Below are 26,471 nucleotides of genomic sequence, written 5' to 3' on the forward strand. Positions count from 1 at the left end.
TCAGAAAATAGGTACAGAATGAAGATATAGTGGGGGTGATATTTTTGAGAAGCAGAAGTCATCTTCACACAAATAATTAATTTTGAAACATTCAGTTTGCCTTTAAAAGAAGTTTTTCAAATATCTATACCAACTATACCATCTACACTAAAGGTTGTTACCTTGTGGAAATCAAAGCTTTAAATAACACGCAGCAGTGCTGGTGCTTCATAAAGACTGTACTCTATAACAGAAACAAATAAACAAAAAAACTACCTGGGTGTAAAATTAGAGATTTCAAAGAATTTCACTATTCTGCTAATTACGACCAGACTTAATTTAAAAACATTTTTATAAATGAAAATGTTTTAGCATCCAAGGAACTCCAAATAGAAAACAAGGTCATGGAGCGGATGTCTACGGATGATCATTTGTGTTTTCTTTAATAGGAAATTATGTCCCAATCCTTTTCACAATGGTATACATATATCACGTCATCATGTTGTATGCTTAAATACCTTACAATTCTATTTGCCAGTTATACCTCAATAAAGCTGAGAAAAAAATGTAAGATTTAAACTCTTAAAAAATTATATTCTAAACCAAAGAACTCTTATATCTCACATACCTATAAATCAACTTTCGAAGTTCAAAACAGCCTCTTATTTGTGAGACAAAAATTAAAACATGCTTCCTGCATATACTGAAATCACTTTGTTTTTTCTTTAGATTGGCACTTAAGCTAACAACTGTTACCAATCCATTTTTTTTTTTCTTTCACTTTTTCTCCCCAAATACCCCCAGTACATAGTTGTATATTTTAGTTGCGGGTCCTTCTAGTTGTGGTACGTGGGATGCCGCCTCAGCGTGGCCTAATGAGCAGTGCCATGTCCACACCCAGGATCCAAACCAGTGAAATCCTGGGCCGCCAAAGTGGAGCACACGAACTTAACCACTCAGCCACAGGGCCGGCTCCTACTTTGCTTTTTCAACCAAAAAAACCCAAAAAACAATTTACCACATACTGAACCACAGAATTTTCGAGTTAGAAGGCAACGAGAAGTGAAATGGCTTGCTCTGGGGCACAGTGTAGTGCAAGTCACCTGCAGAGCCAGGCTCCAGTCTCGACTAAACTTCCCAGCTCATCACGCCTTGTTATCAGGAAGACAAGAGCTAAATGCACGATACAGACTTTTGAGACACTTGTCTTAGAGTGCTTCTTTCATTGCCGACTTTTCATTAATTCTGTGTATTACAGTGATTAACTTGATATCTTACCCTTAGTAGTTATTTCTTAATATTTCAGCTATAACAGTCAGCCAGCCACCCTAAAATAACAATGAAGCTACAGGATGGGCCATTCTGACCACTGGACTGCTCTTTCAGCAAACCCATTCCACCCATTCATTGGATGTAGGAACCAAGACAAGACTAAACACTTGAAAAACTAATCGTAAAAAGTAACTCTAATTTTTTAAACACAGTCTCTCCAAATAAATTAAGTGAACAAAGCACATTATTCTTTTGTAGTTCATTATTGGAAACCGAATGACTTACCTCTCTTAAAACCGTGCTTTTGTAGCCCCGATACAATCCTTGGATGCCCTGGAACAAACAAAAGGCCAAGAGCTCAGAAAGTTAGATCAGCAGAGGAGATTCCTGAACGACGTTAATAAAGCAGATTTTCCTGTTCTACAGTCTGAATTCTAAAACACTCACAATGGCCACAGGCATAAGAGCTTAAAGGTTCTAAACTGGACTAAGGTATGGAAAGCTCAGGTCAGCTCCCTCCAAAATGAGAGCATCTCTAATAATAAAACTGACTACATAGTATTAATTTAGCTTTAGCTGCTTTCAACATGTTTTCTCCTGAAAAGAATACTTGAGATGCTTTAAATAAATATATTTCCAAAAGCAAATGCACACAGAATGCCAATTATCCTTTCATATAAAAACAGAATTATATCTCATAGTTTCAATCAGACAACATCACAAATTCATTAATCATCTCTCAATAAAGTAGTGACAAATACCTCTGGACAAGCCCTGACATCTATTTAACCATCCACATTACTCAACAGGGACTCTCTATTGGATTGATCTCATTCAATATCCCCTCACCTAGATGACAGAGAGACCATTCTGAATAATTTTTCTAAGACCTAGACTAAGTGAAATTTCCATGTAAATGATTTCTATAAAAAAAGACTTCTGTAAAAACTATAAAGGGGGCAAGCCCAGTGGCATAGTGGTTAAGTTCACACACTCCACTCCAATGGCCCAGGGTTCGCAGGTTCAGGTCCTGGGCACAGACCTACACACCACTCACCAAGCCATGCTGTGGTGGTGTCCCACATATAAAATAGAGGAAGACTGGCACAGATGTTAGCTCAGGGACAATCTTCCTTACCAAAAAAAAAAAATTCTTAAAAAAAAAATACATAAGAATGCAGCTCAATGGTCCCTAAACACATGGCCAGCAGAGTGATTTCTGACCCACAGCTTAACACTAACCAGTAAAAGAGGACACGCAGTTTGATATAAACATTATGATGTTGGCCACTAAAATCAGTCCATTACTACACTTCTCTTCCACTGGCTCTCAAATTCTGTAGTGATGTTTTAATATATCTTAATTCTCTTTTCATATCTGCTATTTATTCCATGTCTGATTCCAAAAAACTATTGGACAATTACAACGTAGGACACATATACAGTAGAGGCAATCAATATGCATTTGTTTAGAAATCTGAAAAAGAAAAATGAAAATAAAAATTCAAAAACAAAGGAAAGACAAAGATAATCTTAGCAGAAAAAGTTCCTATAATTGGACATTTCGCTTTAAGGTTTCTTCTAAGACTCCTGATATGAGACCCACAGCGTTCACATTAGCTACTATAAAAACTTTCTCAATAAAGAAGAAAGAGAGCTTAAAAACACATCTCACCTCTTCATATAAGATGTTAGAGAAAATTTGAAATGTTCTCGAAGAAGCAGATACCTGTGCCCTCTGCTTAACTACTTCAGAAGGAACTCGAATCAGGCAGGCAACCTAAAATACAGAAATTTAATTACATCCTAAAAAGAAATAACTGCTATGAAAATTGAAGTTTTATAAGCAAAAATTATAGTAAAAAAGGCATAATGTACAGGCTTAGTGCAAGATATCAAAGAGTTTGTCTTTTATGAACTAAAACACTTTGACCCTTAATGGACATACACGTTTTATCAGGCCACAACCTGTCCTCCTTTGTCCTTATAGATCCTCCCACCTCCTGCGATGTTGTTCAAAGCACATCTATTCATAAATCCCTCGATGGCAAGAAGCACATTTACTCATTTTGAACTCCCAACACCTACAATAGCATCTGGTGTTCACATAACAACCATTTCAAACATGTCTGATGAAAGAATGAACCAAAAAGGCCTTTGCTTTACTGGAAGTAAAGCACATATTGGTAGAGGCAAGACCGACCATCAGCTGGTGACCCCTAACCTTCCATCTCACCAGCCTCCAGCCTTGACCGCTCCCAACCCTACAGCTCCCCACCATGCAACAACTGAGAGGGAACTCCGGGCACTCTCAGACCCTGTGCCAGCATTCAAGTTGACATAGGTCCTGATTGGTCTACACTTACACCTGACAAGTCAACAAATGATTTTAACATCACCCTTGGTGATATGCCAGGGTGAAGTATATGCCACCTCAAACTCACACTTCCAGGACTCTGCCTTCAGTAGCCTACTTATTTTCTTAGTTTCAGAAATTGGAACAATAAGGAACTTGTCAATCACCCCACATCTCTTAGGATGGCTGTCATCAAAAAGATGAGATAACAAGTGTTGGTGAGGATGTGGAGAAAAGGGAACCACTGTGCACTGTTGGTAGGGATGTAAATTGGTATAGCCACTAAGGAAAACGATATGGAGGGTCCTCAAAAAACTAAAAATAGAACTACCATGTGATTCAGCAATTCCACTTCTTGGTTTATATCCAAAGGAAACAAAATCACCACATCAAAGAGATATCCACACCCCCATGTTCACTGCAGCATTATTTACAATAGCCAAGACATGGAAACAACCTAAGTGTCCATTGACAGATGAATGGATAAAGAAAATGTGGTATATATAGACAATGGTACCCTAACCACACTGTTCCTAAGGTGTGCTTCTTGCCATGCTCTCCCTTCCCATTCATTTCCCATACTTCATTCTCCAGTTTTCCATGTATTCCAAGAGCCATCAAATAGTGTCCAGAGTCAATTACAGAAGTAACAGCTTTTTTGGATACAAGTAGCAAAACACCAACTGGTGGTTTAGGCAATAAATGACATTTACTTACGTGACCTAACAAGTTTTTTGGTGGTAGGCAGTTCAACATTTTGTGCAGAACCTCAACAAAGAGAGCAAGAACCAGGCTTTCTACCCTTTTCCCTTGGTATATTGGCTTTTTATTCTTAGGCTTGCTGCCTCATGAGTAAAAGACAGCTCTTATATCCCCCAGCATCACCTCATCACACTACTGAGTTCAAGGCAAAAAACAGGCCTCCTTCTTTTTTCTCAGATGCCTCCCAACAGGTGTCCACTTGCTCATGGTTGCCAGAATTGTGTGACATGACCATCCCTTGTTAGAGAGGCTAAGAATATGCAGATCTAGCAAAGGGCTAAGGACACTGCCACCCAAACCAAATCAGCATTCTATTGTCAACAGAGAAGGGGAAGGCAACTGAACATGTCTACCAACCTTCCAAAAAATAATCTTTTCTCCCATAGGTTAGCCAAGACGAAGTGTGACTGCAAGCAACCAAGAACCATGCTTGACACACAAGGGGGCCAGAAGTCTCAAATGGAGATTTGCAGAGCAGTGGGTCAAGAGTCTCAAGTGGTGCACATATGAGAGTTAACAGTGTTCATCAGAATTGCTTCAACAGAGCACTTAGGGAGGAGACCCACTACAGTGAATTCACAGGTGATTTAGAGATAGACATGGACAAGTGTAGACTACTGCTACAAGAAGCTAGCTAAGAAGGTAGGAGAGATGGGTTAATAGTTAAAGGTGGCCATGGGACCAAGGAATAGTTCTTTGTCTTGTTTTATTTAGGATGGTAAATATTTGCAAATAGGATAAGGGAAAGTGGTAACAGCAAGGTAGAGATTGACCATCTAGGATAGAAATGGGATAAAATGTGAAGACCCCAGAGGCTATGAAAACAGAGTCAGGAGCCCTAGCACATGCCTACGCTGCTGTGACTACCTCCCTTTGCCCATACTGCCCCTCCCAGCAGAGCGTGCATCCCTGCATGTGAACTGGACTTTTCCTTCACGGCTCAACTCCAGGATGGAATGGGCAGTGGTCTGGCTGAGGGTCCTCAGACCGAGACTGTGGCCTTAGCTCTGGAAGGGATTCTCAAGCTTTCCCTTTGCCTTCCTGAGTCTAACTTTTCTTATTTGACTTGGACCAGACATCTTTATGATATTCATTTAGGTCTTGATTTCCATAATTCTTCATTTTCCTCAATCACATCTTCTCTTCTTAACCTCAAAAGATTCCCTCTTTATTCTCCAAATAAACTATTTCCTCCTTTTTCTTATCTCCCAAAATAAACTATCTTACCTGACATTTTGTACTTATTAACTTCTACCATATGGTTTTTAAAATATATTATTTTTTCTTCCTCTAAACCTTAAACACCTTGAGGGCAAGAAGAAAATATGCATCAACCTTACTAATCAACTAGGAGGAAAATCTCTCTACTACATTTTTTCCCAAGCTTTACTGAGGTATACTTGACAAGTAAAATTCTATCTACTGTATTTTCTTTTTGTATTGTTTTATGTAGAAAGCAAATGAGCTATCCAAGAGAAGAGGAAATGCCAAAAATCAATCATTTCCACAGAAATAACTTTATCAATACTTCAAAATTTTTAAAATACAGATTTTTTTCTCTTTGTACTGAATAGACTGTCTATACACACAGTTAGACAAAGACTGGAGAAGTAGAGGGGGAGTACAGGTGATGTTTCTCCTTCGCTGCCTGCTCGCATTTTCTAAATTCTCTTCAAGGAACATGTATTATTACTTTGTAAGTTTCTTTAACATAATTTCAAAGGGCAAAAATATTTATTACTGACTCAAGATTTTAAGTGAGGGAGAAAATAAAATGAAAAGGTTAATTTAAAATATGCTTTTAATACAATCCTACTTATTAAGCTTAACAAAAACAATTTATTTTTAATTTAGTGACAATAACACACACAAAAACAGATTAAACAGCTTACTACTAAGGCCTACAGGTGGCTATAAATTGTTACTTCTGACAAGAGCATAAACTTAAATCTATACGTATAAACCAGGATAGAAAAGAAAGTCCACTGAAACTTACAGGAACCTAACAGGACAGCTCCCAGAATCTAAAACTCATTAAAGGAATGAAAATAAATAAATAAAAAGGAAAGAGAAAAGAAAAGGGTACACTAACTCCTTGTATTTTTCAATTCAAGAGGTCAAGAGTGAAATATGACCCCAATATGTCAAGAAAATAGGAATTGCCTACTTTTGTGACTTGGCATAAATATTTATGGAACTTCACGCTTCATAACCCTCCATGTTCTTACATTACGTTTTTATTTCTTAAAAATACAGAAGCAGAAGAATAACTTTGAAAAGGTTCTCAGATGAAAAACAATCTAACTAACAGATGGAGTACAAAGCACCCAGCACGGCTTCCTCCTGACTTCTGCGGTGTGGCAATTCTGGCAAAAGAGAGAGGCCACAAAGCAATGCCTCTGTCTATTTCCTCCAATAACTCCGATGCCTTCCATTTGGTTTTCTATTAACTCTGATCTTTCTTAGATTTGAATTTGAGCTATAACAGAGTATTTCACTGCACAAGAACAAAAACACATTACAGTATTGTGATTCTATGAAAAGAAATAAAGGTAATGTCATCTGTGGGTCTCTTGGTAAATCCGTTCTTTAGAGCATTCTTTCCTCATAAATCTGGAGTTCGGTACGAATCTATGACATAGGAACGGTGACATTTTCATTAAACTCAAGAATGTTTTATAAGTTAAAGTTCTATCAAAAGACAAGACAACTAAGGTTTTCCACAAAGACAATACATGCTTCCATCTTTTATCAACATTAAAATGCAATAACAGCCTCATTAGAATTAAACGCACCAAAAAGTTGACGAACTTTAGATGAAAAATTGATCACAATGAAGCTGCTATCAAGATTTTTCTTTGACATAAATAAAAACTTTTGTTATGTTTTTTATTTATCTTTGCAATGCAGAGCTGAATGTCTCCTTTTAATATTTATTAAACACCAAGATGCTCAACTACAAGTCATAAGACTAGGTGCATGAAAGGGAAAAAATGACAGTGAACTTTGGTCTCACATTTGGTAAAATGAGCGAAGGGAGGGAAAGAGAGAGAGAAAGATACTGCATTTTAGCATCTCTGCTTCTTTTGTTACCACAACCAAGTTCCACACCTCCACATGTCATCTGTCTCACTTCCATCTTCTCACTCTCCAAATGCTCTTCAAAGTCACTGGAGATCACTAACAGCACCATGCATTAACAATGTATCTTTTACCTACTATTTTAAGATGGGTCACCCAAAATTACCGCATTTAAGACTTTTCTCTAAGAAACTTAATTAACAATCTGTAAATATTCCTGATATTAGAAGCTAATTATGTCAGTATTTTATATACAAATCAATCAAGATAGTAGAAGTTACTGAAGGTCAGAGAGCTACCTGACTTAGGAAGCAAGGATGAAACCCAAATCTTTTGATTCTCATCTCCAGAATTATTTTTCATCAGAGGTCTATCATATTTACATGCATCTAATGAACTTAAAGGTTCAAGGTTTAATTATTAACCGCTTCTTCATGTTTACACGGGCAACTCTATCATAAGTTCAGCAGAAACTTAAGTGAGTTGAATAGCGCCAAAGTTTAATCACATTCAAAGCAAAAGCTGCTTTAGACTGCAGTATAAACTCAAAGTGGCAAATTAGCAAAAGAGAGAGAGACCTCATGGCACTCTGAACATTTTTTTAAATGCATGGTTTACTTATTTGTATTTTATTCCAAATTCTTTGCGTAATTCCCAAAATTCTTTCTAGAAAGGTTTCCAAATTAAGAATATCTGACATCTTTCTATACTACCATTTAAAATCAAACCCCTGTAACTGAGCAGTTCATCTGTGTGTCAATTCTGCCATCTTCTGGTTACAAATGGAATCACAGCTGTTGATAAAATCCAAACAGCGATTTATAAATCCTGATGTACCCTCCTAAGGGTTTAAATTTTATTCACTGATATGGGGGCATAAGTTCATCACATCTTTGTTCCTTATAAGACTGTTTCCATGTATACAAATAGCCAACATGCATAAGAAGGAAATTTTTAAATTCTTATAGGTATTAGTCTTCTCTTACCTGACAAAACTAACATCCTTGATAATCCAGACTCTAGACAGAAAGTTAATAGCCTTCTCAATAAAAATAATTATATCACCTTTAGGTCCTGCATCTAAAAGCTGTTCACACAATTTTACACAACCCAAGAGGTAAGCCTCAAATGGATTTTTCATTTTTATATCTTCCCAAAACAGAAATAAGCCATGATCTCACATTAGGTGACAAAAGCCTCATGGATAGATTTACAGATTTCTACCAATATAAGATTTAAAGATGGAGGAGATTGTGTTAGTTTCCTATTGCTGCTAGAGTAAATGACCACATATTCAGTGGCTTAAAACAACACAAATTTATTCTCTAATAAATCTAGAAGTCAGAAGTGCAAAATGGGTCTTAATGAGCTAAAATCAAGATGGCAGCCAGGCAGCATTCCTTCTGAAGGCTCTAGGGAAACATCTTCCCTTGTTTCAAGGGGAACATTTCCTTGTTTCCAGAGGCCACCTGCATTCTTTGGTTTGGGCCCCTTCCTCCATCTTCAAGCCAGCAGCACAGCATCTCAAAATCTCAGACACTCCTGCTTCCCTCTTGATGACACTGGGCTCACCTGGATAACGCGAGAAAATCTCCCCATCTCAAAACCCTTAACTTAGTCAAAGTCCCTTTTGTCACATTAGGTTTTATATTCACAGGTTTTGGGAACTAGGACATTTTTGAGGGGCTGTTATTTTACTTCCCATCGTAACTAAGAGCAAGTTTTAGAATCTTAACCTTTTCTTATTTTAAGAAACACACAATGATCCGAGTTCTTACTATCACCCAAGTAAAACATTTCTTCTCTCCAGTTCTGCATCAGTTTTTCCATTTTTTAAATACTACATACAAAGTAGAACAGAGAAATGTTTGTCTAACTATTCATTCTGCAATGGTGTTTTGTTGTCCATAGCAGCTGGGAAACCTTGAGCGAGTCACTAAACTTCTTTGAATTTCAATTTCTTCATCTTCTGAACTGATAGCCTTCCCAAAACTATAAAATTCTAAAAATGTGCTACATACAGCAATTTTTGTGACATGGAGCCAGAACCAACATCTATTGGGCACTTTACGTATTAGATGCCAGGCTGAGCACTTTATAAGTGTTGTATCACTTAATTCTTACCAGAAGTGTGAGTGAGGGAGCATTAACCCTGTTTTTCAAGATAAGGAAAACAGCAGCTCAGTAAGGTTAAGTAAGTAAATGGTCTACAGACAGAGCAAATACACAGAGAAGTCACAATTCTGACCCTGATCTGTATAACTTGACAGCTCATGATCCATACATTGCCTCCTTACAGAGGTCCTCAAAATATTCTCCAGTTATTTAACAAATGTATCTAACTTGTTTATACACTCCTCAAGGACAAGGATCAAAATTTCTTATTCTGTTTCTTAGCACCAATCACAGTGCTAGATATATAACAGGCACTCAAAAATCTAAAAGTATACAACTTAAAAATCAAAGCCAGTTTGTGATAGTGGCATTTAATCCATTATGCTACCAAGAACCCTAACCTTAACAAAGTAATATCTTAAAAAATAAAGGTTTGTCACTGACAATGTGCAGAATCGCACAAAAGTGGCGAATCTTAACTGTAGCAGCTTGGTCCTTGGAGAGAAGTATTCAGTTTTTCCATTTACAACATAGTCGCAGAAACTGACCAGACAATACTCACGTGGCTTGAAATGGTTTCTTCAACTTCATCATCCTATATGAAAATCGTATTCATTGTTTCCATAAAGCTGAACTTAACTGTATTCCATAAACTGATGCTGCTCTTACCTGAAAACACACAGCTTCCCTTCCCTCTCCTCCACTCACTTTATTAATCAGATGAAATACTTTGTCCTAGCTCAGGAATCAATACCAGCTGAATGCATGCTGCATATGACATTAGGGAAAGAAAAAAAGTCCCTAAAAGAGAAAACCATCTGAAGTGTGTTCGAGAAGGAAGTCATCAAGTGGAAGGACAGTGGGGTAAGCTGTTCCTTTACAAAAGCCTCCTCAAAAAATCTCTGCCTGCGTTCATGTTTGTACTTTAAATGAATAACTACATGCTGGATCATCACCACACATGGGTCTTGCCAAGCCCTGACCCTGTCTCTCTCTCCTCTTGCCCTTTCTGGGCATTAGCTCAGGCTCGAGGGTGAGGACGGCCAGCAAGCTGGGGTGCGCTTACTGAACTTTGCTCAGTGGACTCTGTTGGAGAGTTTAAGCATGTGCACAACACACAGAGACACAACATAGTGACAAAGGCATCCACGATGAAACATACACTGAAGGAATGTTGCTGGAAGGGCTTTTAAAAGAACTACCATCTCTACACCGATTCTCTTGAACTCACCTTCTCCCTCTGCATCGCCTTGCCCCTGCCTTAATCGAGGCTCTAATCATCTCTCTCTCCTTGGGATTTCTCTAACAGTCTCCTCCCCTCCATTCACACACCACATCTACCTCCACTCAGCTGCCAGGGGGGTAGCTCTTAAAATACCAACCAACGTTGCTCTTCTGCTCAGCCCTTCAAAGGAAAATAGCCAAACCCCTCACCACAGCAGGCAGGGCTCTCTAGCACACCCAACCCCGCTTCATTCCATGATGACCCAGTCACACTTGTGCTCCATTGGGAAGCTGAAAGTGTCTAACAACGGCTTTTCATAAGTTCAAAAGCCTTCCTTGCACCCACCCACCTAACAATCAATCATCTTCTAAAACGCAGCTCAAAGATTAGTTATTCTACGAAGCCTTTCCCGAGTCAAAACGCATCCATCCGCTCCAGTGCAGACAACACTGCCCATTCCTTAACTTCAGGCTCTCACTGCACCTGTACTGACTTTTCTTAAAATACCTGTAACACTTTAGTGTACATACACACTAACAGGGCCATCTCCACGTCTAGACTGCGAGCCTCCTAAAGGCAGTATCTGGTCTTGTCATTTTATCCTCAATGCCTACAACATATTAAGGTTTTCAGATCTAAATCCACACTGCCAGTTAAAGACAACAAAAGTGGTAGAGGAAACTAAGAGCTTAACAAAAGCAGCCCATATACAAGGAATCAAAGAAGTCCCAGTGAGGAAAGGACATAGATAGGAAAAACTCTAAAGAAAGGCAATGGAAAGCAGGTTATTTTTTATATTCTGGAGATAATTTTTTGTGTAATTCTTATAGTTTAGAATTCCTAAGAAGAAATTAAAAAGTCTCTCTTCCTTGCGTACTTAACATCCTGAAGTGAAAAAAGGTTCCCAGGCATACTGAAAAATAAACAGGAGAACAGGGCAGAAGGCCCCCCTAGCACAGGCATCTGCTTAGATGTATCACAAAGAAAAGCACTCATCTGCACGTTATTAGGTATCTGACAGTTTGGTTTCAGCTTCTAATCGTACAACAAATTTCCTAGCAGTATCTGGATACTTCTGCCTTCATGTATCTCTCTACATAGACAAGCCATTTCCCCTGCAGCATTAGAGTGAGCTTCCTTCTGACTTAATAACTACACTGCACTTCAGGGGCAGCCATCTTACTGGCTACTCAGCCTACCTTCCATGACCCGACTATACAACTGCATGAGAGTCTGGCGAAATACTCCCACAACGCAAATGAGACTTAATCTGTACTAATTTATGGATATTTCAAAATCTATCATGATTACTTCAAAAGGTAAACTAATATCAAAAGTTGTCAACCCTTCTTCTATTATCTCGCTCAGCGGTTCTTCTTAGAAAAGGCCAGTAAAGCCCATGAAAAACACTATAAATACATTTTAAAACATGATAGTAACAGCATAATCAAAAATAACTCAAATCCCCACTAGGGAAAACACAATGATAAGTAACATGTGCATCGTGCTTTGTAGCTGATAAACACTCCTGACAGCATCAATGCATCTAATCCTCCAAGTAGCCAATTCAGTGGCGAAGCCTAATAAAATTTTCGTGCTCCAGCCATATGCTGATATTTAACATACTGCAGGGGGCTGCAGTACAAAGTTGGTCCACTGACCTCCGTAGTTGCTAGAGGAGCTGAACTGTAGTATAAGTTGCCTTCGCTTTCAAGGCTCTTCAACGGCATGAGCCTTCAAGAAAACGTCAGAGCTGATGGGAATGCTCACTCTAACTTCAAAATACAAATCTACATGTCTGAGTATGCTGCCACCCTCAAAACTAACCAGTTTATTAAACTAGGATTTTTTAGTAAGTCCAAAAGTATGTAATTCTGAGGAAGACAAAAGGAGTCACACCTTTGATCAGCGAGTAGCACTCCTCGTGTTCTGCACCTACTAAAACATTCTTATGGATGGGACTGCTGAGTCAATTCAGTAAAAATATTTAGTACTGGGGTACAAATCAAAAATCTTGATAACGCTAAATCAGTAGTGCTTAAATATCACTGAGCACCAGAACCATCTAGGAATCGTGTTTAAAATGCAGGGCCCCCGGCACCATCTCCAAAAATCTTCATTTGTAACCAGCTGCCCAGGCAATTGATTCTACCGTAGCTGCTCCCTGGGCCACACTGTTGTGTGCACAAGTACTGTTAGAAGCTGTCAGAAGAGCATTTACAAAACACGATATAATGTATTTCCAAACTTTCTCAATCCCAAGTTAGAATGGGACTGAAAAAGATAACCCACTAGCATCTATGTGTGTGAGGATATCCACACATGTCACCCATGCAAACATTAAATTCACAGTGGCTGCTTTTGGCTGCAAAGAAATATCAATATTCTTTCATTTCTGAAAACAACATGAACTAAGGACAAAAGATGGAGAAGACCCAGGAAAAGTCTCATCTTAAATCCTTGAAAAAAGAAATCACTGCTAGCATCTGTTGTGTTAAAGTAAACCTGCAAACCTGCCCCAAACCTTCTGATCTAATTACAGAGTCTGCTTCTCACAGGGCTTTTTCTGTGTCTGATGAAAACTGAGCTGTAAAATAATTGAGGTAGGGATTTAGAGATTTGGTACAGCAAACTTCCTAATAAAAATGGCACAAATGGGACTCTTCTTACTGTTATTACATATTAAATCTTATTTGATCGATTTTACTGTATTCCAAATTACAAACATAAGGTAGAAGGTTGTAATTATAGTTTTATTGATTCATCATTAAGTTTCAATCAAGCTGCTGCTACAGGGAATGGTTATTATGGCAGTGTTCTTTTGTTTCTAGGTTTCTTTCACACACTTATAGTTGCTACAATAAAGTAATTGTGGACACATTCAATATTGTTTCTAAGGAATCTGCAATATAATCTCATGTCAAAGCAAATGTGTTACAGAACAATGACTACACTAAACTATAGCTTATTTTCTCTAGCACTCCACACCTTTCTAACCATTGACAGATATAAACGTTTTTGTTTTCTATTCCTTTTTGTTATCTACGAAAATTCGCTTCTCCTAAAGTCACCTTTCTTTCTTTCTCTTACTTTTAGCAACTTCGCTGTAGGAATCTGAAACCAAAAGTTTATGCTCTATGAAACTAAAACGAGTTACTAAATCAGGCAGTGGTATGTACAATTCTTAAGCATTTACTGAGAAAACGGATATTGAATGGCTTTAGGAAGTTTTTTAAGAAAGTTCAAAGATAACTGAAGCATCAGAACCAACATTTTCACAAACTTCGTAAACGTGACCATTTTTTCAGCATATTAAACTCTAACTGAATTTAAAATCAATTAAAAGTCAACAAGAGCTCTTTCGCCTGTGAAGTCAATCTTTGTACCTGCTGCTGATCAGTTCTCCTCATAAAGTTCTCCAGGCATCACAGAAACTATAAAAAGGCATCTGACATTAGGCCTTATAGACTAAGGGACCATGGAAATCCTAAGAGATGCAATAAAGATAACATCCTAGAATTGTATATTTCCAGTCTTATAGATACTTGTTTCCTAACTAAAGTCTACCTACACCACCTCCTATGCCCAACAGTTCACACAAAGAATATTATATTAAAAAGGTTCCAATACTTTTAAAATGTCAGTTGCAGATATTAAAGTATTAGAACATACAGTATTTTCCACAAATAAAAAGATATATCATTAACATGAGTAATCTAACAGCTATCAATTTGCCTTACCATATGACCTTATATATTCTTGGTAAGTCTAAGCTACGGAAAGTTTATAAATTGAAGAAAGCTTGTCTTTCACATGGCAAACTAGTTTGCTGGCAAGACAGCCCTATGTGGAATGAAATAAGTGGCCAAGTTCTTTCTGCTGCTTGTTTTCAGCAACATACTAGAAAATGTAAACCAAATATTGAATTATGAGAATATATTTAAACTTAATCAAAGCAACCTGCAATTCTAAAACAGAGAGGCAACAGCTGTTATAAGGAGAGAATTTTTCACAACCTGAGAGACACTGAAACTCTCACATACAATTTGTTATTCTTTAGTACACATACTCAAAAATAACTGCACTTAACGAGGTTATAACGTCAGAACAGAATCATGAAAAACAATCTAAACCTAGGCTAATAAGTTAAAAGATTTTTTTTAATTAAGTATAAAGTACTTCTAAATTGCAGTTTAAGCTAATTTTCAGATAGGATTCAAGCACTGAAGTTCTTACTTCGGGTAAAAGTGGAGGGGAATGAAAATCCATGGATGGAAGGAATAAAAACCCCCAGAAATTATATGCAAAATGTCCACACGTTCACTCTACTGGAGAGACGGCCATAGGTTTCACTATATTCCTAAATGGTTCTATGGCTCATAAAAGGAAGTATTGCTTTATGTTCTTTCTACTCAAAAATCAATATATTGTTAGTCCCATTACTTTTATAATTCCATAAATTGTGAAGGCAATTTTTTTTTAAATCCAGAATTAACTTGGGCTCTGCAAAACCATTTTTAAACCAATGTCAAAGGAAGTTTTATAAAAAATACTTCAGTGAATTTAATGTCTCTCAGGCTAATTTCTTTCAACATTCTCTTTAAGGAACCACACAACATATTTTTTAGATCAAGAAATTCATCTTACAGTAATGGGAAAGGATAAAGTCTTACATATCCTAGATATATCAATAAATAAATTTTAAAAATGCAAAAATACCAAAGAGAACTAGAGGTCATCTTTTTTCCAAATCAAACATCATAACCCCAACAACTCAACTGTCACAAGAACAGGGAGATACTTGCTTTTCTTTATAACTGAAACTACTTCCTCCATAATTCCCTTTCTCCTGGGTTTTCCAGACATATTATAACCTGACATGTTTTGATCAATCAAAATGATGTAATTAGTTTGACTGCATTTCTTTAAAATAATTTTTAAAGAAATTATCTTAAATACTTCCCAACTCATTCTATGAGGCCAGTTTTATCTTGATATCAAAACCAGCAAAAAACACAAGAAAAGATAACTACAGACCAGTATCCCTTATGAATAAAGAAGCAAAAGTCCTCAACGGAATAGCATTATACACCATGATCAAGTGAGATACATCCCAGGGATGCAAGAGTGATTTAACATTTGAAAATCAGTTAATGTAATACACCATATCAGTAAAATAAAGAACAAAACCATGTGATTATCTCAATAGATGAACAAAAAGCACTGACAAAATTCACACCTTCATGATAAAAAAAAAATTCACTCAACAAACTAGGAATAGAAGGCAACTTCTTCAACTTGAAAAGGGGCATCTACGAAAAGCTCACAGCTAACATCATACTTCAGTGGTGCAACACTAAATACTTTCTCCCTAAGATCAGAAACAAGATAAGAATGTCTCCTCTTGCCATTCCTATTCAACTTTATACTAGAGGTTTTAGCCAGGACAATTAAGCAAGAAAAGACACACAGATTGGAAAGAAAGAAGTACGACTATCTCTATCGGCAGATGATATGATCTGTATTTAGAAAATCCTAAGAAGTCCACTAAACAACTTTAATGAAGAAGTTCAGGAAAGTTGCAGAATACAAGATTAATATACAAAAATCAACTTATTTCTATACAATAGCAACAAGCTAACGGAAAATGAAATTAAGAAAAAAATGTCCATTTATGATAGCATCAAAAAGAATAAATTACTTAGGAATAAATTTAACAAAAGAAGGGCAAAACTTAGACTTAAACAACAAAACATTCTTGAAATAAATTAAAGACCTAAATAAATGGAAAGACAGCCCATGTTTATGGAATGGAAAATTTACTATTGTTAAGACAGGAATATCCTCCAAATTAATTTGCAGATTCAATGCAATCCTTATCAAAATCTCAGTTGTCTTTTTTGCAGAAATTAAGAAGCTAATTCTAAAATTCACATGGAAATGCAAACCCAGAATGGGCAAAACAATCTTGATAGAGAAGACCAAAGCTGGAAGACTCCTACTTCTGATTTCAAAATGTACTACAAAGCTGCAGTAATCAAGACTGGGCGGTACTAGCATAAGGATAGACATATAGATCAATAGAATAGAATTGAGAGTCCACAAATAAACCTTCACGTTTACGGTCAACTAGTTTTTGACAAGGGTGCCAAGGCCATTCAATGGACAAATGGCAGTCTTTTCAACAAATGGTGCTGGGTCAACTGGATATTCACATGCAAAGAATGAAGTTAGACCACTACCTCATACCAGATACAAAAATTAACTCAAAATGGATCAAAGACCCAAATTTAAGAGTTAAAACTGTAAAATTCTTGGACGAAAACATAGGTATAAATATTCATGATCTCGGATTAGGCAATGGTTTCTTAGATATGACACCAAAACACAAGCAATGTAAGATAAAACATATAAATTGGATATCATCAAAATTAAAAACTTGTGCTTCAAAGGAAGCCATTAAGAAAGTGAAAAGATAACGTACAGAATGGAGAAAAGTTTTGTAAATCATATGTCCAGTAAGAGACTTGTATCTAGAATATGTTAAGAACTCCTACAACTCAGTAACAAAAAGACAACCCAGTTAAAGAATGAACAAAGGATCTGAACAGATATTTCTCGAAAGATATGCAAATAACCGATTAGCATATGAAAAGATGCTCAAAATCATTAGGTATCAGGGAAATGAAAATCAAAATCACAGTACGATGCCACTGAACATCTGTTTGTTAGCAATAATACCAAGTGGTGGCAAGGAAATGCAGAAATTGGAACCCTTATACATTGCTGGTAGAATATAAAATGGTGCAGCCACTTTAGAAAACAGTCTGGCCAGTTCCTCAAAGGGTTAAATATAAAGTTAGCATATGCCCAATAATTCCACTTCTAGGTACAGTTCCACAAGAACTGAAAACATACGTCAACACAAAAACTTGTACATAAATGCTCATGGCAGCATTATGCATAACAGCCAAAACGTGAATGCAATCCAAATGTCCATCAACTGAGAAAAGCATAAAGAGAATGTTTTTTGGCAATTAAAAGGAATGAAGTTCTGGGGCCAGCCCCGTGGCCAAGTGGTTAAGTTCGCGTGCTCTGATTTGGCGGCCCAGGATTTCGCTGGTTCAAATCCTGGGCGCAGACATGGCACTGCTCGTCAAGCCATGCTGAGGCGGTGTCCCACATGCCACAACTAGAAGGATCCACAACTAAAAATACACAACTATGTACCGGGGGGCTTTGGGAGAAAAAGGAAAAGAAAAAAAAAAAAAGGAATGAAGTTGTGATAATAAGCTACAACACGGACGAAACCTTGAAAATATTATGCTAAGTAAAAGAAGCCAGTCACAAAAGTCTACATATTGAAGGATTTCATTTATAAGAAATGTCCAGAATAGGCAAATCTATAGAGACAAAAAGTAGATTAGTGGTTGCCTAGCAGGGGACAGATGGGGGAAATAGGGAGTGACTGCTAATGGGTACCAGGTTTCTTTGTGGGGTGAGGACAATGTTCTAAAATTGACTGTGGTGCTGGTTGCACAACTCGGTGAATATACTAAAAACCATTGAACTGTACGCTTTAAATGGGTGAATTATATGGTATATTAATTACTTCTCAGTACAGCTGTTAATTTTTTTTAATTGTTTTCTTAAAATTATTTTTACTCCTACTTTTCTTTCAGGATTTCTCTCCTCTCATCACTCCCATTCACTATATTCTCAAGTGAAAAATTAGATTACAAAACAGTTTGTAGATTCTCACCTAAATTTTCTAAAGGAAAATAGTGCATAGAAAACAAAACCACAATATATTATTGTTTTTTATATAAATCTTATACAGGCTGATTCACTTTTCACATTTCCTAACATAAATATATACCACTACTTTTCTAAACAGAAAAAATATATATTACTTGATAAAATGATAAAAAGCTCATAAACTGAGACCCTTCTCTTCCTTTGTTGTCCATTCCTGTTAATGTACCCTGCCCATAACAAGGTTCTGGGCTGATTGAGACTGCATACATACCACATCATATGATTTGAAAATAACAATAGTAAAGAATAGACAATTTCTGGATGGATACACAAGAATAATTTTTTTTTTTGAGGAAAATTAGCCCTGAGCTAACATCTGCTGCCAATCTTCCTCTTTTTGCTGAGGAAGACTGGCCCTGAGCTAACATCCGTGCCCATCTTCCTTCTTCCTCTACTTTATATGTGGGACGCCTACCACAGCATGGCTTGTCAAGCACTGCCATGTCCACACCCGGGATCTGAACCAGAGAACCCCGGGCCGCCAAAGTGGAATGTGTGCACTTAACCGCTGTGCCACTGGGCTAGCCCCATAAAAATAATTTTTTTTTCCTAGGTTTTTGGTTTTTTTTTTAAAGATTTTATTTTTTTCCTTTTTCTCCCCAAAGCCCCCCAGTACACAGCTGTATAGTCTTTGTTGTGGGTCCCTCCAGCTGTGGCATGTGGGACGCCGCCTCAGCGTGGCTTGATGAGCAGTGCCATGTCCACGCCCAGGACTTGAACCAACGAAACACTGGGCCGCCTGCAGCGGAGCGTGCGAACCCAACCACTCGGCCACGGGGCCACCCCCCCATAAAAATAATTTTAATAGAGACTGTCCTTTAGTATTAGGCAGGAGTGGCTGGGGAAAAGGTGAGTCAGTGAGGAGAGTAGGGGAATACTACTTTATTGGTATACTCTTCTCTGTGTTAGTTTGGGGGGGAAAAAAACCCTGTGTTATTTTTTATTACAAATATTTTATCACTTAATTATGACTTCATTTTTGGCTCATGAATTATTTACGAGAGAGAGAGAGAATCTTTTAAACACATGGTAGGGATGGTATGCCTATCTTTTTGTCATTGCTTTCTAAATTTACTTCATTATAATCAGACACCAAATCATCTATATGACTTGGCTAGACACTATTTGTTGAAAGTTGCTTTGTAGACTTTTGGGTCATAAGCATTTCCAAGTACACTTTGAAAAAAGAACAATCTTTAATGGTTAGGTGCAGAGCTCTGTGCATATCCATTAGACCACTGCTGCCATTGTGATGTTCAAGTCTTCTATGGTCTTAACAAGTTTATGCCTGTCTGTCTTAAGACTTTGACAGAGAGATGTGAATTATCTCCAATGAAGATTATAGTTTAATTCATTTCTCCTTCTAATCCTGGCAATTTTTTTGGTTTATATTTTGAGACCATGCTATTTAGTCCAGGTTCAGATTTATTACATCTACCAGGAGAACTGTTACTTACATCATTAAACAATGGTCTCTGTTTTTTTATTCAAGTCTTTTTTGTTTGATACTAACATTACTCTATCAGCTCTCTTTCAGTTAATATTTCTGTATCAGTTAGGGTTGACCAGAGAAGTAGAACCCCTAAGAATGATAAGAATAAGGAGTTATTATAGGGGCCGGCCCAGAGGCACAGCAATTAAGTTTGCACATTCCGCTTTAGCAGCCTGGGGTTTGCCAGTTCGGATCCCGGGTGCAGACATGACACCACTTGGCAAAAGCCATGCTGTGGTAGGCGTCCCACATATAAAGGAGAGGAAGATGGGCACGGATGTTAGCTCAGGGCCAGTCTTCCTCAGCAGAAGAGGAGGATTGGCAGCAGTTAGCTCAGGGCTAATCATCCTAAAAACAAACAAAAAAGGAGTTATTACAGGGATATGAACAGTAATTGTGGGAGCTGGTTAAGCAGTTTATGTAGAAGTGTCACTTCTCCATCTAGTGCTGGGATAGAAATCAGAGGGCAGGCAGACAGCAAGGAAAGATGGATGTGAAATGGGAAAGAGTTAAGGACAAACTGGAACTCACATCTATCTCTCACCAATCTTAATGATGTGGGTGACCTGCAGTATAAACTGGCACCCTTCGCCACAGAGCCTACACATCTGAGAACTTAGAGAAGCTGAAAAAGAAGAGCAGTGGGAGCTGGAGGAGCTACAGACCTGGCTGCTGCCTGAAGCCAACAGATCAGTGATGAGGAGAATGAACTGCAACAGTGCCTGACCCTACATCAACCTTCTGAGCATAAACACAACTGCTGCTTCACTTCCAGCTTACAAATCTTGTGCAAATTTCTCTTGTAGCCAGCCTAACCTGGAACCATCCTGGAAAGGGAGTTCTAGGAATTGGAGTTCCAGCTCAACTATGTTGACACAGCACAAAGCCATCACAATTTGCATGGATATTTTCTTCCATCTCTTTAATTTTATTCTTTCTGTATAATTATGTTTTAGGAATGTCTCTTGTTTAGCACATAGCTGGATTTTTCTCTCATACTGTCTAGACTCACCTATTATGTTTAATCCACTTACATTTATTGGGCTTTATGACTTCCATAATTTAAAAAAGAATTATCTGTTTAAAAATGAAATAAAGTAATATCTGTATGGAAGATACATGATTTGCACTTCTGAAGTATTTTATATACATAACTTGTTACTTACCACTTCTCCAACAGAGGCAGCCAACATATGCTTTACAGGCATCAAATATGAAGATGAATCAGTGTGCAAAAACCATTTCACATATTCATAGGTGATAAAAAAGGCAGCAGCTGAAATTTAAAACAAGCCAGTCTTTCACAAAGTTTAAATATATATTCAAACTCTTAAGAAATATGTTTCACAAAAAAAAGACTCCAACTATTAAATTATGAGATAACAAAGATAATAGTTAAACATGTATTCTCTTCTTCCCTTGTCTTTTTTTTTTTTTTTTTTTTAAAGATTTTATTTTTTCCCTTTTTCTCCCCAAAGCCCCCCAGTACATAGTTGCATACTCTTCGTTGTGGGTCCTTCTAGTTGTGGCATGTGGGACGCTGCCTCAGCGTGGTCTGATGAGCAGTGCCATGTCCGCGCCCAGGATTCGAACCAACGAAACACTGGGCCGCCTGCAGCGGAGCGCGCGAACTTAACCACTCGGCCACGGGGCCAGCCCCCTTCTTCCCTTGCTCTTGCAGAATTTACTAAGACCATGTTATATGCCCAACCTTGGACTTAACAAAAATGGAGAAGACATGATCCTTGCTCTGAGGGAGCCTAACAGCAAACCCAGCATTTACCATTTTGTACTGACAAGTCACTTAACATTTTCTGGTAAGCGTTCTAGAAAAGGATATGAATTTCTGTGATCTAAAATATCTTTACATAAAACAATCAGCCACACTAATCCATGAACAAGTTAAAATTGCAAATATATTTTTTAACTGAATAAAATGTCTATTTCATAATGTTGTATTGCTGATTACTCAAAATAACCATGGCTACTTTTTACTACATCAACTCACCTTTCCATCAAAGAAACTATCAACTATTTAATTAAGACTGGAAGTCAAAATCTCTAAAAGCCTACCCCTATGACCATGAACTAATCTTAGCTGCACAAGAGGGCTTTAAGACTTTCCATGTACTGTTAATCAAAATATGTTTATCACTTACATAAAAGATAAAGCATGAAAGATAAATGAATGGCAAATTCACCTTTTGAAGGACACTTGAACACATCACAGTCAAGTCTGAAACACTCAAGAAAAGAGTTTGATAGTGAAAATCAGTTCTCCCTAGTTAAAGTCAACAAGCTCGTAAACCCTCCTCAGCAGCTAACAAACACCAGGCCAATGAGGAGGCATATTGTTCCCAGATGAGTCATGACCAACGTAAGCCATTTTAAAAGTTAACATAGGTCCCTGTTTCCACTTGTGGTTCTTAATTAGGCTTTTCTTGCTTTGGCCCACTCACTAACTGTACACTAAATCTCCAGCTGCATTCAGCTATAAGTTCTGCCTGCTACACATTCCATCTTCCCACCCCGACCTCCTGGGAGAAGGGAGAACAGAGTGCTAAAAGTTTCTAGGTTTGCATGGTTAACCACCTCAACCAGGTCAGACTTTATTGCTACTTTTGTGATAGACAAAGCCCTTTGGAAATGTAAGTCTCAACACTCTCCTGAGTGACATCCAATAAAGCCCCCGCTAACTGGAAATGATGGCACAGTAAGGTTCTAAGTGAGTCTCGGGGCAAGTTATAACAAAGAAGGGGGGTTGGGCAATCTGATACCTACAGTCTTTTCCAGCTGTTTAAAACAAACACACACACACACTATGGTTTCGCTACATTCCCTTCTAAATAGATCCTGAATACTAGTCTTTTTGTCTCTTCTTTCGACCTTCAGTCCCCTCCACCCCCAACTCCTCACCCCTGCAGAATACATTCTCAAAAAAGTTTCAGCCACCGAGGTTACACTGGTGTACGGTACTCAGACTAGAACCTTAACCAGTAGCTAAAGAAAAATAAAGTGCCACACAGAAAATTTCAATTCACCAAAAACGTGCAGATAAACCAAAAGGCCATTTCTGAAACCCTGGCACTTTTTATCCAGCATCTGATATTCACTGATGTTCTGGGGATGGCAAAAAGAAAAGCAGGGCAAGAAGAACACCACTTTCCCGCACACACAAGGCTCGAAACCACATTCTGTAGGCAAACTCCTGCTGGCAAGAACCTAAAACAGTCCTGTGAGCTTAATGTGGCACCATGTACCGTATAGACCATCACTAACACTACATCTACCAACAATAACTCTTAAATACAACAAGTAAGGGAAAAAGATCTTTAGAACAATGAGAGAGACACCCTAAAAACTGATGACCAAAAGATAGGGACCTAGTAACGTATTCCTTTGCAATTCCCTGATTTAGAGGTTCCCAAATTTGTCTGCCCATTAAAATCACCTGCGGATTTTTTTTTTAACCCTCCAATGCCCATGCCACACTTCACTCCAATGAAATCACAATCTCTGGAAGTGGGATACAGGCAATAGTACTCATTTATTCACTTCAGGTAATCAGATGATTGCAATGTGGTCAAATTTAGGAACCACTGCCCCTCTCGCACATATAGAGCTATACTTGGCATGGAGTGGGTGCTCAATAATAACTTGCTATAATCAATTACTGAAAGTATTAAGACAAACAAACATTCAAGGATAACCTCAAAACAGTTTACTATTCTAAGGACTGCTGGAGGAGTGGGAAGAGGAGATAGAGAAACAGAAAGATGAAAACACTATTTTTTCTCTTTGCACTACAAATCTTTATGTGAATGCTGTGCTCACAGATGGACACAGACGGACATTTAAGTGTAAAGGTAACATGAATTTCTCAGGAAATACCCTGAGAAAAAAGAAAAAACGACAGAACTTAAAAATCTCCTAGAGCGGTGGGGGTGAGGGTGGTAGTGTTATTGGTGTTGCTAGTGGGGGTGTTGCTGGTGGTAGTGTTGATGTCACGGTGGTAGTGGTGGTGGTGTTGTCATGGTGGTGGTGGTAGTGTTATTGCTGTTGGTGGTGGTGGTGGTGATGGAATTGTTGTCATTGTTGTTGTTGGTAGTGGTGGTGGTATTGGTGCTGGCGGTTTATGTTGGTGGCGTTGGTGTTGCTGGTGGTGGTGTTGTCATTGTGGTGGTGGTGGTAGTGTTGGTGGTGGTGTTCTTGGTGGTGGTGGTGGTGATATTGGTGTTGGCATTGTTGGTGGTGTGGTGGTGATGTTCATGGTGGTGATATTGGTGTTGTTTTTGGTGGTGATGGTAGTGGTGGTTTTTTGTTTGCTTGGTTTGCTTTTGAGTGCCACTCAAAGCATCAGTAAATAATTAAAATGAGATAAGTATCCGAAAAAAGTATACCAACAAGTGGATAAAATAAAACACATTATATTGATTAAAGAATAAGAGGGCCATAAATCACATAATGAGACATCAAACTCAAAACAAAAGCAAGACACTGGAAGGAGGTTATCCAGGAGGAGGTGAGTGGGAATCAGTTGCATCACCTAAAAGCAATTTAGTTAATACAGAAATGTTTGATGACTCTCAGGTTCATCTGCTCCCAAAGAATCTCCAAGGATACAGTTGTTAAACTCAGCTTCACAATGGAATCACCTGGGAAGCTACGAAATCCCCTGATACCCAGGCAAAGCCCAGACCACCACTTCTTGTGATGACACAGGCATTAGTATTTTTTAAAGCTTCCCAAGAGATTTCAACATGCAGGCAAGGTTGAGAACCACCATTCAAAGGTGTCACAATCAATGGCAGAATAATACTTTAAGGATTCTAACTGGGAATTTTAATACCAAAAACCATTTTTAAAAGATTGCTCATACTTTTTCTATTACAAATACAGTGGAATGGGATCTATAGCACTAGCTGATTCAAAAGTAATGGGTTAACAAATAGAAAGCAAATTCAGAAAATAAGCCACAGCACATAAGGAATTCTATATGGGGTAACACCAATACCACTCTGAAAATAAATCTCATTATCTTGGCTTTATAGCAGTGAGAATATCAATATAATTTTTACCATTAGGAAAGGATCCAATAGCAGCAGAAGGAACGCCAGCATATATTCCACGAAAACCACCAGCCTTATTAAATCCTTGGGGACTCTGCAGCCGGGTTTTAATGGTATCCAGAGGAAATAATATCAAGTCAACAGAGACACCTGCTAACCCACCAGCCTTTAAAAAAAAAAAAAGACAAAAATAGGAGAAAAAGGAAAATAAGGTTACAGTAAAATAAGCTCTCTGGCATTTGGGAACAGGAATAAGAAGAAGGTAGTCTTTAAAGCATATTTCTTATACTATCAGTCCACAGACTATTTAGCAGAGTCAAAGGACCTTCTACCTAAACCTAGAGAATTTCAGGGGGAAACAACCATTATTGCCCTACATTTTCAAGTTGTAAATTTTTTAATAATTTTCCCTTTTAAAATGAATTTTCTAACGAATTAATTTTATATAAATTTTAAATTCACTTTTAATACCTTCACATGGTCAAAAAGGTAAACAAACAAACAAAGAAAGGTAAAGAATTCCAAATCTCCTTCCCAGCTCCTAATAACTCAGACAAGCACTTTTACTGGTTTCTTACTGAATCCTTCCAAAGTGGCTTTAAACATAGACAAGCAAATACAAATATGTATTTTATTCTCCTTTTTTGAAAAAATAAAAGGTGCAGACAATATGCATTGTGCTGCAGCTTATTTTTTCCACTTAATGATAAACTGGTGATCTTTCCATATCAGACCAAATGTCATATTTTTATATTTTCAACTGATGAGTAGTGAATCTGCAGTAAGAATATTTTTTTGCAGACTTACATTTTGGAACAGGTAACGATCCTTGTGAATCTAGATCTGTATTTTAAGAGTCACACATCTAAGGGTTCCTATCGTATTCTTTCCACTTTGCGTATATTTGAAAATTCCTTGATAATTTTTAAATTAAGTGAATAAACAGGGGCGAAAAAAAGAGTTAAATTCCTGGAGGACATTACAACCTGGCCAAAACTTGGCACACCCCAAGAGTTATCACGTTGCTTTGGAGAAACTGCACTTTAAAAACTAAGTTTGCACTTCACGATTACAGTGGAGCATATGTGGAATATTTTAAGGCTGATTACACCTAAGTCAAAGCAAAGAGAAATTCAGAAAAATATGAACTCAAAGACATTGTCCAAGAAAAGTCAATATGCAAGGCCTAAAGGCATCATTTAAAGACATGAATCAAAACCCGTTTACCGTAAGATGATGAAAGAGCTACAAAGAGAGTGCCAAAGACTCTCACTGTGGTTCCCACACAGCAATTTGTAAACT

At 37.7% G+C, this 26,471-nt stretch overlaps 1 protein-coding gene across 3 annotated transcripts in view; it reads right to left on the reverse strand.

Moving 5' to 3' along the window:
- The window catches only part of SLC25A26 (solute carrier family 25 member 26), a 149,462-nt gene that overhangs the window by 114,912 nt on the left and 8,079 nt on the right, over positions 1-26,471 (reverse strand). For 2 of the 3 annotated variants that reach the window (XM_070576866.1, XM_070576867.1), the window contains exons 2-5: positions 25,179-25,335; positions 21,267-21,376; positions 2,927-3,031; positions 1,537-1,584 (exon numbers count right to left, since the gene is read on the reverse strand). In XM_070576866.1, coding sequence (XP_070432967.1) covers positions 1,537-1,584; positions 2,927-3,031; positions 21,267-21,376; positions 25,179-25,335 — 420 coding nt within the window. The remainder of the gene's footprint in view (positions 1-1,536; positions 1,585-2,926; positions 3,032-21,266; positions 21,377-25,178; positions 25,336-26,471) is intronic. The other variant, XM_070576868.1, reaches the window with a different exon arrangement.

Source organism: Equus przewalskii, chromosome 15 (assembly GCF_037783145.1).
Source record: "Equus przewalskii isolate Varuska chromosome 15, EquPr2, whole genome shotgun sequence".
In the NCBI taxonomy this organism is placed as follows: Eukaryota; Metazoa; Chordata; class Mammalia; order Perissodactyla; family Equidae; genus Equus; species Equus przewalskii.